This window comes from Sorex fumeus, unplaced genomic scaffold (assembly GCF_029834395.1).
Source record: "Sorex fumeus unplaced genomic scaffold, SorFum_2.1 ptg000128l, whole genome shotgun sequence".
Classification (NCBI taxonomy): Eukaryota; Metazoa; Chordata; class Mammalia; order Eulipotyphla; family Soricidae; genus Sorex; species Sorex fumeus.
The window spans coordinates 54833637-54850744 of record NW_026606185.1 but is presented as its reverse complement, the minus strand read 5'-3'; the positions used below and the strand labels follow the sequence as shown (position 1 = coordinate 54850744).

General features: G+C 39.4%; 1 protein-coding gene across 2 annotated transcripts in view; it reads right to left on the bottom strand.

Moving 5' to 3' along the window:
* The window catches only part of DCC (DCC netrin 1 receptor), a 1215565-nt gene that overhangs the window by 367570 nt on the left and 830887 nt on the right, over positions 1–17108 (bottom strand). For both annotated transcript variants that reach the window (XM_056138055.1, XM_056138056.1), the window contains exon 8: positions 4376–4532. In XM_056138055.1, the coding sequence (XP_055994030.1) occupies positions 4376–4532 (157 nt within the window). The remainder of the gene's footprint in view (positions 1–4375; positions 4533–17108) is intronic.

Below are 17108 nucleotides of genomic sequence, written 5' to 3'. Positions count from 1 at the left end.
AATCCACCAGGGTATCTAGCATTTCTCTCTGTCTCCCCATTTCCTTTTTCTTTGCTCTCTAATTCCCACTAGGACACTACCAAAAAAAAAACTCATCTATGGAATGCCAAAAAAAATTGCACATTTTCCTTGACTAGATAACTTTATTAGAAAATATAATCCTCAGTCAAGAATGGAGAAGAAGCTGCTTTATTCCAAAAACTGCACCCTAATGTCCACTTTTGACCAGTTATGCATTAAAGGAGGTTAAGAAGAAAAGAAAAGACATATAATTCAAATCAATACCAAATCAACAGAGATACTCTCCAGGGATCCAAGGTACACTAGCGAAACTCTTATTTTCTGAGAATACAACAATGAATTCTATGACAGATACAGGGAATTTTGTTGAGTAAAATTACTCAATACCCATTTACATGTTCTCTGCAGAATCTTGAGATCTGGGCCTAAGCTGTTTCTCCTAAATAAATGGAAGTTTTACATGTCTATCTGGTAAATTGTCTTTAATTGACAATATAGAAATACCAATAGAAGAGAAAGTTAGAAAAAATTCTAAAATATAGAATGGGGAAGATCAGTTCTAACTTTCTTGCTTTTTCATAATGATCCAAACAGCATGGTACTAGAACAAAGAAAGACCCTCTGATCAGTGGGTCTGAATAGAGTATCCAAGGACAAAGCTCCATATACATGGTCAGCTAATATTTCAAAGGAGCTAAGAACATATAATACAACAAGGACAACCTCTTTAACAAATGGCATTGGAGAATTGAATAACCACGTGCAAAAAATTAAAGCTGGATCCATATCTTACACCTTTATACATAAGTCAACACAAAGTAGATCAAAGACCTTGAAATAGACCTAAGTATATAAAGAATCAACAAACTGAAATAATGAGATCCAACCTTTCCACAACCAAACTAACTTAAAATGGTGACTATCAAGAGGGCAGAAATGGAGGTTGGAGAGTACAGGAAGGAATCTGGTAATATAGGAGGAGAGAAGTTGATACTGGTAGAACATAGAGCCAGAATATTGTGTGTATTAAACCCTATAGATTTGAAAATCATGGTGCTTTAGTAAAAACAAAACACTCTCCTGCTTTTTATGATTCTAAGTGAGATCTTTATAAAGATAATCTTTATATCTTAATCTTAATTAAGAAATTTCAAATATTCCACTTATTTTTTTTTCATTTTTTGTTGTTTATTTGTTTGGGGGCCATACCCAGCATGATCAGAGCTTATTCCTGGCTCTGTGCTGGGGGGTCAATCATGGTGTGGCAGTTTTAACATTCACTTAGTTGAAACTAGAAAAAAAAAAACCTCTGAGATTTTCTTACAATAACCACCTTTCATTGGAGTTGATGTTTTAACAGTGATTGAAGACCATATAAGTAGGCTTAATGAATTTTTTGCTAACCAAGAAAATATCAATAGGTGACCTGTAGAAGCACCACATAAAGCTAATAAATGTTTACTTTAATGTTGTCTCATTTTAGTAAAGTAAACTTTCCTTTGAGAAGGTTACTTGAAATCTGGTCCTCAAAAATTTTCTCAGATAAGAATAGAATTGTAAAGAATAGAATTAACAGCCAAGAATCATGCAAATATAGGAAATAGCTACCATAAGTCAATGGAAATTGATTTTCAAATTAGGTGCAGGAGCAATAGCTCAAAAGACTGATATTGCCTTCATGTGAGACCATGAGTTCAGTCCCTGGTATCACAAGTTCCCTGTCTCTTAGCACCATTGTGTATAGTCCTTGTAGTCACCAGCATAACTGGGTCCCACTAACAACCCATTTCTGGGGAGAAGTACTAAATTGTCTGGCCCTATTGGCTGAACATAATTATAGGTAGCCTCCAGGCTTTTAAGCATTACTTTGAAACCCTCTATTCCTCCATTACTCACATACACACACACACACACACACACACACACACACACACACACACACACACAATCTCCAAATTAGACACACAAAGACTGATTATAGATATGAAACTGAACAAAAAACAGATTATAGGGTTAAGTGTGTTATAAATTAAAAGCAATAGAAATAAAAACATTTACAGAGCACAGTGGGTAAGGCTTTTGCCTTGCATGTGGCCGACATGGCCGACCAGGTCCGATTTCTTAGCCCCTCTAGGAGAGCCCGGCAAGCACTGAGAGTATCTTGCCCGCATGGCAAAGTCTGGCAAGCTTCCCGTGACATATTCAATATGCCAAAAAACAGTAACAACAAGCCTCAGGATTTGTTGTGAGATGTTACTGGTGCCCTTTTGAGCAAATAGGAGGACAGTGCTACAGTGCTACTCTTATAAAAGACAACGGGACTTATCTGATATCTACCTTAGACTTAGAAATCAAGCTTCAATTGTTTAATTGGTGAAACATTTTCAGGATACATGGAGGGAGAAAATTACAACTCTTGAAGAGGACATACGGAAATCACCTTTGCCTGTTTAATAATGATATAAACACGTCAACCAAATACTACTCTTCTATGACCTTTTACATTTAACCTAATTTAATACCAATAAACATTGTAAAGATAGTATTATTTCATTTTCATTAAATCATAGTGAGGTTCAGAAAAGGTGCAATGCTGTGATTTATAAGAAACATATATTTGGTTATCAAATAATCAAAATGTATTTCTCATATACTTTTGATCTTCATTCATCTGTCATTTAATCTTCATTCATTCATAGTATCTAGCTCACAGCTCCCCTAGCCTTTAGAATTTCTTAAATTCTCAGAATGACAGAGATGTGATGTGTATATAAATAAGGTTCCCTTTAATGGAAGAAACTAAGGATAGAAGCAGATTGCCTAAAGAACCAATCATGTGATTGGAAGAGTGGACCTTCCAGAGAGTAGATTTTGACACTGTGTTCATTGTCAATGATTTAATTAGTCCTAGCTAAGAAATTAAATTCTGTTTTAAAAAATAAAGATGGAAGGAGTTCAAGGAGTTTCTTTGTTGACAAATTTGTGGAGCTTTGAGGAAGATGGAGAGGGAAGGAGTATCCGCACCTTTTCCTAACATTACACATACTTTCCATCTGGCTTCCCTAAGTTATATACAGCTTTTGGTAAAAAATAAATAATTATTATTATAATAATAATGTGGAGTGATAGCACAGCGGGTAGGGCATTTGCCTTGCACGCAGCCAACATGGCCGACCCGAGTTCGATTCCTCCGCCCCTCTCGGAGAGCCTGGCAAGCTACCGAGAGTATTCGATATGCCAGACACAGTAACAACAAAGTCTCCAATGGAGACGTTACTGGGCCCGCTCGAGCAAATCGATGATCAATGGGAGGGCCTTTACTTACTTACTTACCTTCTTACTTACTTATTATTATAAAATAAACAAATAAATAAGTGATGTAATAAGTAAAAGTGTTTCCTGGGTTTTGTGGGTTGCTTCAGCCCATTAATATAACCAGAAGAGGATGTCTGGAGATCCACTAATTTATAACCAGTTGGTTAGAAGCACAGGTAATAACAGGCTTACAACTGTCACCGGAAGTCTCAAAAGGAACTTTGAGAACTTAAACTCAAGCAAGATGGTTGGTTGGTTAGACGCACATGTGCTTCCAACTGACATCTGACATAGAGGGTGATCTTGGGAGACTGAATTCCTGACTTATAGGATATGATGTTATCTACTGATAGTGTCAGGCTGGAGCTGAACTATATTGAACTCTTGGATACTTCGCAAATATATGAGAATTGCTGGTTGGTGTGAGGGAGCCTTTCAATTTGGAGAGAGCTCCATATTGCATTGGGTTCTTTTACCCCTTTCAGAAGCTCTATAGTTGATGTGAGATCACATGATTTAAGTGGCAAAGTTGAGATGATAGCTTAGTTAGACACAGTGATTTGTTTGGAACCTTTTCTATCAATGTGCCACCAAACAGACTGGAGACATAGGACAGCAGGTAAGCACTTGTCTTATACATGGTCAATCGGATTTAACCCCCAGAACCCTATATATTCCCTGATTCCTGCCAGGAGTAATCCCTGAGCACAGAGCTAGGAGTAAGCACTGCTGGGTGTGGTCAATAAAAAGAATCCCAATCACACAAATAAAAGCCACCTAATTCTGTGCTATCACTCTGAAAATCAAGGAAATGAGAAAAATGTTATCATATATTCACCTACATGCTTATCTTTGTTCAAGAAGTTTTCTATAAATAATTCATTTTAGCTATAATTATGTTTTAGAGCACCACACAAAGATTCACTATAGAAAAGTCACAGAGCAGCTATTCTGCATAGTGTTCAATGTCCCTGGTCACCATCTTTCACCAACATTTGGCACAACCTGCACATTGGTGCGGGGTAGATGAGCACATTACCTGTTGTCACCTTCTCTGGAGAAAAAGACGGTGAACGTTTGAATGTTCCCTTTTGCTTCTGCAGGTGGGCGCCAGCTGAGACGAACAAACCGACTGGAAACCAAGACTGGGACCACATCTCTGGGTGGAGATGGGAGAACACTGGAGCTGGGGAAAGCTAAGGAGGAAGGAGAGAAGGCGGTCAGAGGCAGTGAGGACACATGTCAAAATGCAGAGGCAGACCAAGACCAAACGCAGAGCAGACCAAGCAGAAAACACAGAAGGTCACATTCACACAAGTACTAAAGGGAGGAAGAAAAACAAGGGAAAGGAAATATGCAGCCAATGGAATTAGAGGTGAATTGGAATTTCTTGGGGGATTAAACAAAAGAAACTAATACTTTATTTTCTTCTATTACACAATTGTTGCAGTAGTTGGTTTTTTTTTTATTATTTATCAGATCCAGGACAATAAGGAAAAATGCTCCATTTAGATACAAAACAAGAAAAGAAAGGTATGGAATTACATGTCGTGTGTACTTATAGACAATAATAATGGTTATAGACTATTTTTTGATGGTGCTTGTTTACGTATTTTCTGAAATAAAAGAAAATTAAAAACAACAAATTAAAAGTTGACAGGCACAGATGAATGTGGAGGAATATTAATGGTCGATCTGCTCATAAAAAATGCAAAATCCTGCATTAGATAGAAAGACATGTGAGAGAATTATACTTAAGGCACATCGCTGTATTTATACTTGTGCGTTACTATCGTTTATACAAAATTAAATAGTTGTTTATAAGAAAAACCAAATAATCTCCATTAGAGACCTTTTCTCAAACATTTGAGGCACTTATAATACATAGCAGAAATTTTTTACTGTGCGCACATGAATTCATAATGCCTCTTTGCTGAATATCACTGTTTTCATTTTATTTATTCAGGTTCCCAAGTCTGGGGAATACGTGTTTCCTCTTGACAGGTGATTTCTAGCTCCACATCACAAGTACCATTTGCCTACATTTAATCTTCAAACTGACTTTTGTAGGTTATTTTCTCTGGTTTTTATCAAAGTTAGTCTCCATTCTTGCATTGACTTTCTCCAGGGGCCAGCTGATGGCATTTTGCATGAACTAAATTCCTGTTAGTTGGAAAATCCATTTGGTAGCGAGCAGGGCAGGTGATCTTATTTCCCAGTGGTTCCAAAAACACCAATTTACGATTCATACCAGTTCCAAAGAGAAAGAGAGAACTGTGGAAAGCTTGCAAAGTTTGTTCCAGGTCCAGAGACTCTTAGCTGACTTCTTTGGAGATAAAAATTCCCCTTGCCATTTTGATCAGGGCAGTATTTGAAATAAATGGATGACTGGCAGCAAGTTCGTCAATCTTTTGTGGCAGAGCAGTGAGGTGAGGGGGGAAGATTGATGTCCAGAAATGTAGCATCTCTCTAAAAATTATGGTTGATATTAAGTTTCTTGACAAAAACCTTTACTTCCACACACCACAGACCTCTCAAACTAGCACAGTGAAGAAAATTTATTCCCTCCATCTCTCCTCACTTCTCCCTCAGTCTGTTTGTCCTCCTGGGCTACTTAACTCAGTTGTGTACACAGTTTTCTCAACTTTGCAGCCCAGAAACCCTAAATATCCCCCACTGCTGGGCCTTCCTCACTCAGTGCTCTTCGTCTTGTATACCTGGTGGATCTGCTCACTTTTATCATCACTGCCACACATACCAGCACCATCAATGTCCCTCAATAGAATTAGTGCAATGACCTTCAGCCTCCTATAATTTCCTTCTACTCACTCTGCTCAAATGTATTCTCTGTTCCTCATCTAAAATAAGTTCTAAAAAGACACAAGAGAAATAGCACAGAGGGCCAGGGGCTTGCTGTGCATGAGGCAACTTGAGCTCAGTGCCCAGTACTGCATATAGCTAGCCCCCTGATCATTCCCAGGAGGGAGTGATCCTTGAGTGCAGAACCAGGATTAAATCTTGAGCTCTGTAAATCTCGGAACTCAGCAGGTTTTGGCAGAAATGCCTCCAGATTTAAGTGTTAAAATTTCGGAATTTCAAAATCGCACGGCCACTACTGCAACCGTGCAACATCTTATGTCATTCATAACCAGCAATAGAAAACAAATTGTCTACTGTTGCTTTTCAGCAGACCTGAGTATTGGGGTAAAATCTCAAATAATAATGGTGAGTCTGGTGTCAAAATATTGAATGTGATCAAAGTAAAGAGAGAGTAATGTGGAAATCATCTGCCCCACAGGTAAGGGGAGGGTGTGGGATGGGGGTATACTGGGGTTGTTGGGGGTGGAGAATGGGCACTGGTGGAGGTATGGGTGTTTCATTGTATGACCGAGACTTAGACCCAAAAGCTTTGTAACTGCTCTCACGGTGATTCAATAAATAAAATTATAAAAAGTGAAAAAAAAAGTAAGGTGGAGTTCATGCACAATTCAATCAGCTAACCAGTGGCTGAATAAATAGCAGTACTCATACATTAAAAATAAATAAATAAATAAACTTTGAGCTCTGTTGGATGTGGACACTTCCCCCAAAACAAGACCAAAAAAATGTAAAAAAATAAAAAAATAGACATATTTGATCACTCTGAGAATTCATTTTTTCTCAATACATCCTCATTACTTCAGGGGAATCTCTAACTTCTCCATCTTCCTGCTGGGCAGACCCCTGTGTACATCACTTTCCTTGATTTGACTCCCTTCACAGACAACTATTTAAGAAACTTAAGAAGAACATTTAAGTACATTAGTTTCTTTGGGAGGAGACTTCAGGAAATAAATGGGGAATTGAGAAGAGAGATAAGACCAATAGGACCAGGTGGACAGGCAAGAAATAGTGCTGGATCTAGCCATTGTCACAGTGAGAAAACAATAAGCAAACTGGGTTCTCCAGGAGTCAGTGTAGCACAGATTTCTGAGTCAACCTTCCCTGAGGTATTCCATTGCTTGAGGGTGATTCCTGAAACTTGACCTTTCAACACAACAGCCTAAGGTGCTTCTGTTGCCTGAATAAAGTAACAAGATTTTCAAAAAGCTGGCTCTAAGCATTAAGCAAATATTCACAAGGCACCAATCTTCTGTTAGTCCTACTCTAGGCACGGACAGTGAAGAACAACAGATGAGACATGTTCTCACAGAGCTGACATGGAAGCTGTTTCGCATTTGATGCCCAGACAGGTTCTCTCCTTGCTGATTCACTGGCTACTCCCTCGGGTTTCACATTAACGCTCATATTCACAAACTGGCTCTTCACTCAACTCCTACCCTAATGCATTAGTTTGGGTGTGCTTACCCAAGGTACATGCAAAACACCTAACAGACAGCAGTTGATATCTATCACATAAAAAATATAAAAAGCAACACAATGATGAAGAATCTTATTTTAAAACATGGCTCAACCTCACACCAAATAAATATGCACCCAAATAAAATGCTTAAATATCCATCAAGATCAATTTTATTCAAAAAATCTGTCAGAGCAGCAAAAATGTAAAGAACATAAGTATTGATTGAGCATGGTGTAACTGTCTCTTACCCTGTGAGTTGAAGTTTGTAAAGAGAACAGTTTCTGAGGCTAATTTGGTAAAATCCTTTCAAATGAGAGATTTCCATACTATTGACCACAAAATCTCATTTAAAAATAACAAAACATTCATCTTAAATCATAAGTCTTATATTTTCTCAAAAACATCACACCTATATATGTGGTTGGTTTAGAGAAAACAGGGTGCTTATTAAAAAAATGAAAAACAATAATTAAACTAAACAAAATGAGATCAATAATCAAGGAAACCCTTTGAAAGCATTTTTGAGATGTCAGAAAAATAACAGTAGGGACAATTTTAGATTCCTTTACTCCAGGACTACCTCTCCCACTGAGGGTCTCCACTTCAACAAGGAGATGGTCTCTCCCCCCATTCAGAAGCTTCCAGAGAAAAGCAATCATGCTGCACCCAGAATGCTCTTTTCTCTAGGTTTCTGCATATGTCTTGTCAAAGAGCTAGTCTAGAGTCTGATGACACAGATAAATCTCAGAATAGAATTAATCTCATACTCTTTACTTCAGTTAAAACAGTCCTGATATGAAAAGGATAGTTACATTTTTCACAACAAAATGGTTTCTAACTCTACAGAAGGGAATTAATTTCGTTCATGCTAATCCTCCCTGCTTTCTCTCAACAGTAACATGTCCTCACATAAGGTCTCAATAAGGAACCAATCAGGAATTCTTTTCTTTGCTCAGAAGGTCTAATCTCCAGTCTGGTCTTAATCTCTCTGCCCATTACTGTTGCCATGGTTACAGCTTCTTTATCTGTTGTCATAGAGAAGAGGTAAATTTGCCACACTAAAACAGTATTTTTTTAAGAACCCCTTTAAAATTACTTTAATCATAGCAAAATCCTGAGGCGGAAAGAGAAGTAATTTTTGAAGATTATAAGAAGAAAATAGTTTTAAAACAAAAAATAATAATTATATTTTATAACCTGCTGCAAACACTTTGGTAACAATTACATCACTTAGTTAATTTTCTATAAAGCTATATTCTCTGTACATACCAGATTTTTTGGTCATAATTTTATTATATTTATGGACATTAATTTTCTCTAAGTTTATTAGCAGTGCCATTCCATTACTCTCTTTGAGACAAATTGAAAATGACAGGTGTATTCATAAAAACAGAAAAATACTCAATTTGCATCAGGCATAAAACAGACAAAAGGCTTATTTCCTTATCACTCTTTCATCCCCTTTCATAGTTTCATATTGCTAACCGAAATATAAGTGTAACCACCAGTTTATCTAAATGCCTTACTAGTTGTATCTCCTTACTAGCTGGATAAATATAATATAAATTTTAAAAGTCAGTGAAATTATAGGTATATTTAATTGTTCTATTAGCAAACATTAATTATTTTTTACCTTTTGCCTTTTTTCATTTGCTGCTTCCTTGATATCAAACTCTAGCTTCTTGTTTAAAAATAGTAACTAAAATTTCAAGCTTGGGGACAGAGACATAGTACAGTGGGTAAGGTACTTGTATGCCATATGGTCCCCTGATCCCTGGGAGGAGTGAATCCTGAGCACAGAGCCAAGAGTAAGACCTATAACCAACTACCCTCTAATTTTGTTCTAAAGCTTTCCTTTTTTGGTAACTTTTTATAGGGCACCGTCCGGTGATACCAAATTCACCAGGCTACACCCAGTGGTGGTATTATGCATTGGGGTGTGGAATAAATCACCAGGGATCAGTCAATTCATTCAGTATCTTGCATGTGCTAAGTTTGTGTCCTACCACTTGAGCTAGCTCCAAACCCTTGGCATAAAGTTTTAAAATTTTACAAGACTGCTAGGACTGTAAACCACAGAATCCCAAATAAGAGCACTTTTAAATTTCGAATTTTATTTTCTATAAAGTACCTTCGAATGCATATTCAAAGCAGCTAGACTTACTTTGTGTTGCCAGAGGCTCTTAAAGTCAGGAGCAAGGGAGGCTGACTCCAGAAAAGAGTGCTTCAGGCTCTCAGCCACCCACCGCTCAGGAAATCCCTGGCTTGAATTAGAAACAATAAAATCTCCTGTGAACACTGGCAGGCTCAGATGTCTCACCAGTCCCAGGAGGAAGAGATCAAGCTGGGCCAGGACCCCACTTGTTCTGCAGGTCTGGGAGATGTTTCCTGCCTCCCTAGTTAGTACTCAGAGAGCCAAGGACACAAGTTGGAGTGAGGACTTGCGCTTAGCAGGAAAGGAAAGAAAGTCAGACCCAACCTTGACACAAGTGTTTTCAGTTCCTTGCCTTGAAGTCAAGGGAAACAATTTCGGGTAGAAGTGAAATCGTGAAACAAGATCCTTTTTATTGGATTAAAGGCACTTAGACATGAAAGGAGAGAAAGAAAGGAATATGTATTCAAGAGAGAACACCAACTTCTCTGGTCAATGGTTGGAAATTGGTCACAAGTTTGGGGGGGTGGAGGGGGTTCAAGGGGCAGTTAGGATACAGAAGGCACCAGTATGACAATAAGAGTTAGAAAAGATCACTCTGGACAAGAGTTGAGTGTTGAAAGTAGTTAAAGGGACATACATGATAACTGATAATCTTTCAGTAACTGTATTGTGAACCATAATGCCCTAGTGCCCTAAAGGAGGGAGAGAGAGAGAGAGAGAGGGAGAGGGAGAGAGAGAGAGAGAGAGAGAGAGAGAGAGAGAGAGAGAGAGAGAGAGAGAGAGAGAAAGAGAGAAAGAGAGAAAGAGAGAGAGGAGAGAGAGAGAGAGAAAGGGAAGGAAGGAGGAAAGGGAAGGAAGGCGGGAGGGAGGGAAGGAGCGAAGCAGGCAGTCTGGGAACATTGGTGGTGGGAAATGTACACTGGTCAAAATACAGGTGCTGGAATATTATATGACTGAAACCCAATAATGAACAACTTCGTAACTGTGTATCTCACTGTGATTCAATTGAAAAAAAAAAGGAAAAAGCTATCATTAGGGGCAAAATCACAAAAACCTGCAAGCAGAGACAGTGATGGAGAATCAAGGGATGCCTCAAGGGAGAACTGGGGTTCCAAGAGCAACCCCAAAGGCTTTGGGAGGAGTTTAAATACAATTACTCTAAATGGCTTTTTCCTGGAGTTCTCTGCACACATAAAAATGAATCTGGGTGTTGTCAAAAGGAAAGCCTTGTACTGTTGTTGTTGTTGTTGTTGTTGTTGTTGTTTTCATAATCTCATCCTGAACCCCTAAAGGTCTTTTCATAATTTCATTGATTTTTCTGAGAGGTCCACCCTTCTCTGAGTGAGACCTTGGATGTCTGCATCTAGGTGGTATCTCAGCTTCTCCAAAGAGTTTAGGATTAGTATTTCAAAGGGATGTGGTCTTCATGCCTTTGGGCTACCTTAGGGCTAGTCAATCTCTTCTTAAATTCTATTATTTCCCCAAAGTACATTACCGGGTCACCCTACCTATCTGCCTGCAATGCTTGGTTGGAAAATAATAAAGAATTGTTGCACAGAGACAGGAGGGGAGCAGCTAAGAAGCTTGGGGAAAATAATAAAATTGAGAAAGAAATTGCCTAGCCTTGACTTAGCCCAAGGGCAGGAGGAACACAGCCCTTTTAGATGCAAATCCTGAGCTCTTTGGAAAGCTGAGGCAGCATCCTCAGAATAGGGAGGGGATGGGGGGGACGCTATTGAAGAATCTAAAGGTCTTGATAAGAATCATAAAGGACCACAGGAGTCCAGATTAACTTTTCCATAAACAGAGAACTCCAGCCCAAGACAATTGTTAAATTAAATCTAACCTTCTCCCCAAAGCCATCCTCTGCTGTTTCCCCTCTGGAGAAACCCTGGAGTTCTCTCTTGAACACTCATCACTTTTCTTTTCTCTCCCCTTACATGTCTCTGAATTTCTTTCAGTAAAACGGTTTTATTTCACCATATTGCCTCTTCCTGAAATTCTTTTCTGCAAAGTCAGGCAGTGTTCTGGAAGTGCCTGTACAGAGGCTCGGGTTGTGTTTGCCCTGCCAAAAGCAATTCCCCTCTTCAACCCGAGTCCTTCTCAACTCCCTCAAATCCTGTATCATGCGGATTAAGTGGGAGTCAGGTGCAGCTGGATACTGCCTCCTAGGGCTGGTTTGACAGGAGTCCAGGCTGCCATAGGTTTTGTGAGGAGATTATCAGTCCTGATCTGGCCAGGCATTTCCCTGGGGATCAAGGGTGGGTACAGCAGAGAAGTGAAACATCAATTTTCTCAGGCTACCTCCCTGACTCCCCACTTCACCCAAGTCACCTGCACCTGCAGCTAAATAATATTTTTTTCCCTGAAGTCTCACGGTCCTCCCGTTCTTCATTGATTTGCTCAAGCGGGCCCAGCAACATCTCCATCGTGAGACTTGTTGTTACTGTGTTTGGCATATTGAATACGTCACGGGGAGCTTGTCAGGCTTTGCCGTGTGGGCGAGATACTCTCTGTAGCTTGCCGGGCTCTAGGAGAGGGGTGGACGAATCGGACCCGGCTAAGCTTTGCCGGCTGCGTGCAAGGCAAACACCCTACCGCTGTGCTATCGCTCCAGCCCTGAAGTCTCACATTTTAAAAATTCTGAGTATATTGCAGTACTTTATTAAGAACTTTAATAAGGCTAAGAGTGTTAAGGGTTTTCTTTTAAAATAAAAGTAGTGATTTAAAGTGTCACAAAGATAGTGGTAGAAGGTTTGGGGCATGTTGGTTATGGTGAAGGTGCAGTAACTTTGTGCATTAAAACAATAAATGTTAACATGTTTGCAATCATGTTACCTTTACTATCATAAAAAAATTAAAATAAGGGACTAAAGTGAGAGGGCAACGCATTTGCCTTGCATGCAGCAGGGTTGGGTTCAGTCCCCAGCCGCCCAGGTGGTGCCTTGAGCCCTGCCAGGAGTGATCCCTAAGTCCAAAGCCAAGAATAAGTCTGAGCACTGCTGAGTGTAACCGTTAAGCCAATTAAATAAATATTAAAATAATAATGAGTTGAAGGCATTTTATCTTAAATTAATATAAAATACAAGTTAGTAAAATACAAATTAATAATATCCAGTTAAATCTTAAAATTTATATTAAAAATGCACTAGGTTGGTATCTAAAACAATATTGAGTACCTATCAAGCATTCACTGTTATTTAAAATTTTTTTTTGTTTGTTTTCTGGGTCATATCCTGTGATGCTCAGGGGATACTCCTGGCTCTGCACTCAGGAATTACTCCTGGTGGTGATTAGAGGACCATATGGGATGCCAGAGATCAAACCTGGGTCAACTACATGCAAGGCAAATGCCCTACCAGCTGTACTATAGCACCAGGACCCTGCACTGTTATTCTTAGAGCTGTTAATTTTTTTTAAACTATGAATTTTGTTATTCAGGTCTCCCAAAGAAGAATAGAAAGAGCTATGCTTGGAATATCACGTTTCACTCAAATGAGAGAAAAAATCCGGAGTTCCGACATCCGTCGACGATCAAGAATCAGGGACGCTGTCTCGTTTGCCAAGGTGTCGAAAATCAGATGGGCTGCTCACGTAATGAGATTTAAAGACGACCGTTGGACTAGAGCTGTTACCGACTGGATTCCACAGGATGTCAAAAGACCGCGTGGCCGCCCACCTACCAGATGGTCAGACTTCTTCGTCAAGATCATGAATGATCGGTTTGAGGCTCTTCATATTCCCAGAGCAAACAGATGCCATTGGGCTACACTAGCACGCGACAGGGACAAATGGAGACGTTACTGGCGCCCGCTCGAGCAAATTGACGACTAATGGGAAGTTAAGTGATTTTAAGTGATGATGAATTTTGCTCTCAGAGAAGAGAGAACCAATTTGAAGACACAAGATATAGGCATTCTATACAATTAAAAGTTTGAGCAGGAGAGATACTCCAGCTTGCCTTGCACCCAATTGACTTGGGTTCTATCCCCTGTATCCCATATGGTCCCCAAAGTACTTCCTGGAGTGATTCCTGAGTGCAGAGCCAGGAGTAACCATTGATCACTGTCTGTTGTACCTCCCTATATTCACTGTCCACCAAAAAAAAAGTGTTGGAGATAACCTCTTAATTTTTAAAAATGTATTAATGTAGGGAAAAGAACATGCATTCTTCTTAAACCATTTGTACATTGTTTCCAGAACCTTAACTTATTTTATAAACTATCGTACCTAGAGTGTTGTGGAAATAGATCATACATTGTTTGAATTCTTTTTGGTTGAAAAGAAAACCATTTATGTATCCCGTCATCAATCTACTCAATGCGCACTGGAACGTAACTATGTGTGAAATCCTGAGTGAAGCCTATTTCAATCTCGTTCTTAATGCCAAGAAAAAAAGCCAGCTTGGCAATTCTCTTGGTACCCATGTCACTGTGACCTACCTCCTTCTACCTCTAACATTGCTGTTTTATACAAGTCTTCTTTTCTCAGTTACCCTGGGCAGGAGGGACAAATGAAAGGAGTGAAATGTCTTCTCTCTTTCAGACAAATGAGAAGATAAATACTACAGGTTAGCAAGCATGGGCAAACACATTTTTATTAATCAAATATGTACATTTTACATGTAAAAGCACATATTATTTACACTTCATTTTTTTCAGATTGTTTCATAGGAAATTGTCTTTTAAATAGTCGGGGCTGGAGTGATAGCACAACAAGTAGGGCGTTTGCCTTACACGCAGCCAACCCAGGTTCCATTCCCAGCATCCCATATGGTCTCCTGAGCACCACCAGGAGTAATTCCTGAGTGCATGAGTCAGGAGTAACCCCTGTGCATTGCCGGGTGTGACCCAAAAAACAAAAAACAAAAAAAGTCAATTTACTATGGAACACATAACTTGAGAAGGTTGCTAGTCTAGTCATCATTTGCATAAACAAATGGATTTGACTAGAAAAGACATTATAATAAGGGGGGGGGGGGTTGTCAGATCCCTGCTCTGACACTCTGATTACTCATTTTACAAAGTTATTTAGCTTCTCCAAACTTCACTTTCCATATTAGAGTTTCTCTAAAATGTGGATCCTGCAGAGTTAAGTGATGATGAGAAACTGATTTTAAAGAGTGGCTGAGAGTACCTAGCATATATTGAGATTCAAGAAATGGTTGCAAGGCTCAAGAGATAGCACAACAAGTAGCGTGTTTGCCTTACATACACCTGGGTATACAGCTAACTTGGGTTCAATTCCCAGTACCCCATATGGACATCCCAAGCCTGCCAAAAATAACCACTGACAGCTGAGCCCTGAGCACTGCCAGAGGTTGTTCCCAAACCAAAATAAATAAACAGTTTTTGTTACTTGTCTACCTTCAGATTGAGAGAGCAGAAAGTCTGCCTGCTAGTCCAGTTTCATGATGCACAATGTTTAAGGACTCTACTAGAAAGGCTTTTGGAAAGCTAGGGACTTATTGCAGTTCGTCAAATAAGGGGGCATAAAGATGGCACCTCTAAGGACTTGCCTACTTCCTTGATCAGATTGCCAGGAAAAATCCATTCTTTGTTTTCCCTTGTTCGTCAGTTCACCAGTCTGTTCCTCTAAGAATTTACTTTATTTCAAGTTTCTTTTACTTCTCTGAACATTCCTCCTCATCAACATGGCTGTTCTATTTGTCATTATCCCAAGGCTTTTTGGGACCACCTCTAATCATCTACCATCACTGTCTCTGCCTGGCATCTTATACCAATGGGAAGCCAGCAGTGCTGCTATCCAATCCCCGGGCCCTTTATTCCCATTCTTTCCCTTGGGTTTATGTCATTGATTTCTGTCTTTGTTTATTCCTTCTCCATGCCTAGAGACCCCAAACATGCCATTTCAATCATTCCCTTGTCACCAGAGCCTCCTCTAGGGATAAAGACTGACAAGCTGTGACATCTCCCGTGCCATCTCTCAAGTGCCTTTATCAATGTTCTCCTCAGTGCAGCCATATGGTGTTTTATCCCTGGGTGCATGCAAGTCTCTTTCCTGGGCCGTGAAGAAGAGCTAAAGAACATTCACTCTGCTGATACACATCAGCAGGGCAGGCTTTAGTAAGCAGTACTTTTTAAGGAAATTATTATTTTTTTATTAATGTACTAAGACACTATTAAAGAACAACTGACAAATTGCACTGTTAAACTGCCAGGACAAGTCAAAGAGGAGTAGAGAAAACGGAATCAGTGTTAAAACATTCTAATTTGTTTTTGTTAAGTAATTGAATGCTTTTCCCCAGTAAGAAACACAGGTAAAGGTAAGTTGAAGATAATGCTAATAGAGCAAACAGAACCTACTCTCCTTAGCTACATAATGCTACTCTTCTTAGCTATGCAGCTATATTTAAGAAATTCTACTGTTTTCGGCTGGAGCGATAGCACAGCAGGTAGGGCGTTTGCCTTGCATGCGGATGACATGGTCGACCCAAGTTCCATTCCTCCACCCCTCTCGGAGATCCCGGCAAGCTACTGAGAGTATCTCGCCTGCACGGCAAAGCCTGGCAAGCTCTCCGTGGTGTATTCGATATGCCAGACACAGTAACAACAAGTCTCACGATGGAGACGTTACTGGCCCGCTCGAGCAAATCGATGAACATTGGGAGGACAGTGCTACTGTTTTAGGATGCCAAGTCACAAAATTAATGCTCCATCACCACCACCATCCCCCGAAAAAGAAAGAAAAAATAGTTTTAATTACATAGTAGAGCTCTAACTATCAAACTTCCAAGTCTATTCATAAATTTAAAGTGAACCTTAAAATTACTTTTCTGGGGACAGTATAAATATATTGTAGAAATGATCACGGCAAGGATGGGCTAGTTTTAATGTCCAAAATTGTCTCTGAGAACCAGGGTTTTTGAAGGACAGTTGGCCAAGTAATGTTTTTCCTGTAAACAGAGTAAGGGTGTATGAGAGAGTACATTGACAGAGCAGTTTATTAAGCATCCAAGGGCAGAGTACTTGGTTCTCACCCTAAATTGACCACTCTTGAATTCCATAGCTACCAAAACAAATCAAAGAGAAGTAAGAACAAAGGCAGAAAGAGCCTATCACATAAAGTAAGTTATTAATTAAAACAATTAAGTTTATAAAAGTGGAATCAGAGAAACAGAGAGAAATTGGGGGTATGGGGAGCACAGGAAATCAATTCTATTCTAATTTTCTATCTGGGAGTAAGAGAACCTGATAGCACAGCTAAGGTGATCATTCATATAAGCTTCTCCTTTCTCATTTTTAACGCACTGCA